A 2,422-nucleotide genomic window follows, 5' to 3' on the forward strand; every position below is an offset into this window, starting at 1 on the left:
ATGGGCTGACATTAATATTGTGTTTAGATTGCTGTCTCCATTCTTGTGATGCTGTTTGGTAATTTTTTAGAATTTGGAACTATTTTCTGTTTGACAATGAATCAATATAAGTTGTAAGGATGTGATCTGCTTTTTAAAGATATCAGAAATAGTGACTTACTATGTTAAAGAGTATAGCTCCACATCTACAAATTTAATTGGCCATATACAATAGGGCATAGCACAGTTTCTCAGTAAAAAGATTTTATGTTGTGTGCATTAAGCCCTCTATCACTTTGTTTATTAAGCTAATTAAACTATAACACTTGTAATAATGTTCTAATGCTTTTTTTTCTTTTCATGCAGTGTTGAAGAAAGCTTTAAGACTTTATTTTGGTCAATATTTGGTTTATCAGAAGTTACATCAGTTGTCCTCAAATATGATCATAAGTTCATTGAAAATATTGGTTATGTATTATATGGAATATATAATGTAACAATGGTTGTGGTTTTACTCAACATGCTGATTGCAATGATTAACAGCTCATACCAAGAAATAGAGGTATGTCTCAATAGTATTCATATATTTAGAACTGAGAAATAATTTTGATTTTGATAGTTTCCTCTGCTGAGTTGTGAAAATGGATATAGCCCAGTGGTTCTCATCCTATGGTCTGTGGACCTGGGGGGGGGGACCACAATGTTGTCACAGGGGATCCATGAAGGCTTGAAGAAATGTTATGATTTAAATCTTAAGTCTTGGTGGTTTGTGACCACAAAAGGTATTTAAAGGGGGTCTGTGGTGAAAAGGTTAAGAATCACTGATATAGCCAATCAATTTCCCTATATCAATTTTTTCTTGTTTTTTTTGTTAGATATATAATTTTTAAGATGTACTACCTAGCAATCAAATTAAGGTGTGGATTAATATAAATAAAATTATTTTTCTATTGTTTTATCAAAAGCCGTCAATTGTTTAATCGAAGATAATAAAAACTTAACTTGTTTTGCCTAAGCCAGGGGTAGGCAACCTTGGCTCTTTTATGACTCCTGGACTTCAACTCCCAGAATTCCTAGCTGAGCCATACTGGCTCAGGAATTCTGGGAATTGAAATCCATGAGTCATAAAAGAGCCAAGGTTGCCTATCCCTGGCCTAAGCTTTTGGAAGTGCCTAAAATATACTTTTCTATAAATAGAGATTTTTCTGGCAAAACAGTAGATCTAGATATTTACATTTATAGTTAGGCTAACAAAATTCTGAAAAGATGAGAAAGTAGCAGCATTTACTTCATAATAAAAAGAAGAAAATTACTCGTGAGTGGAAAATGTTTTGTTTCTGACACAGGATGACAGTGATGTGGAGTGGAAATTTGCTCGCTCCAAACTTTGGCTATCGTACTTTGATGATGGAAAAACCCTACCACCCCCATTCAGCCTTGTACCAAGTCCCAAATCGTTCTTTTATTTCTTCATGAAGATCATTAAGTTATTGAGGTGCAGAAGGAAAAGATTACAGAAAGACATGGAAATGGGAATAGGTAACTCAAAATCCAGGGTAGGTTTAGTTCTTTTATTTATATATATTATATGTTTATTTTATTTTTGTTTAATTTGTTGAATCCTAAATTATGGTTTTCATGTAAAAGACATTCTTTCTTGCTTTAAATTCTGCATATTTGCAATGTCAGTATCTGGTCATATCCATTTATCCACCTAAATGAGTGGAAAAAAAGACTAGAGGCAGTCCTCACCTAATGACCACATTTGGGCCTGGAATTTTGGTCATAAGTCATTGTTGTCGTTAAATGGGTCACCACATAACTTGACTCGATTTTACAATTATTTGTACGATGGTAGAAAAGCAAATCACCATGATCACTGAGTAAACCATGTGGTTGTTAAGCATGTTTATTAACCACTTGATTACAGGGTTGTTAAGCAAATCTATTCTGCTGAATGAACATTTTTTACTGGAAAACTAGCAAAAATGTTGTAAATCGTGGTCATGTGACTGTAGAATGCTGCAACTGGTTGTAAATGCAAACTGGTTGTCAAGTGCCTGAAATGCTGTTCTGTGACTGTGAGGGTGTGTGTGCGGCAGTCGTAACTTTAAGGATGGGTTGTAACTTTGGAGGGGCGGTATCTCCAAACAGTTGGTGTAAGTGAAGAGTACATATAATGGACCTTCAGTGGCTATGACTCTTCATCAACTCATAATGTAGTGACCACAAGGGGCAGTGAAGTATAGAGAGTTAAGATTTACATTGTCTATCACTGTCCTGCTCTTTGTCTAATCTCAGTTTTATTTATGGTACAGATAGTCCTCGACTTACAACCACATTTGAACCCATAATTTCTGTTGTTAAGTGAGACATTTGTTAAACGAGTTTTGCCCCATTTTACTACCTTTCTTGCCTCAGTTGTTAAGTGAATCACTGCATT

At 34.7% G+C, this 2,422-nt stretch overlaps 1 protein-coding gene across 1 annotated transcript in view; it reads left to right on the plus strand.

Moving 5' to 3' along the window:
* Positions 1 to 345: 345 nt before the first annotated feature.
* The window catches only part of LOC107301201 (short transient receptor potential channel 3-like), a gene marked incomplete at both ends in the record, with an annotated part of 6,774 nt that continues 4,697 nt past the window's right edge, over positions 346 to 2,422 (plus strand). Inside the window, 2 exons of the mRNA XM_015830457.1 lie at positions 346 to 541; positions 1,326 to 1,535. Coding sequence (XP_015685943.1) covers positions 346 to 541; positions 1,326 to 1,535 — 406 coding nt within the window. The remainder of the gene's footprint in view (positions 542 to 1,325; positions 1,536 to 2,422) is intronic.

Source organism: Protobothrops mucrosquamatus, unplaced genomic scaffold (genome assembly GCF_001527695.2).
Source record: "Protobothrops mucrosquamatus isolate PMUCROS unplaced genomic scaffold, P.Mucros_1.0 scaffold10632, whole genome shotgun sequence".
In the NCBI taxonomy this organism is placed as follows: domain Eukaryota; kingdom Metazoa; phylum Chordata; class Lepidosauria; order Squamata; family Viperidae; genus Protobothrops; species Protobothrops mucrosquamatus.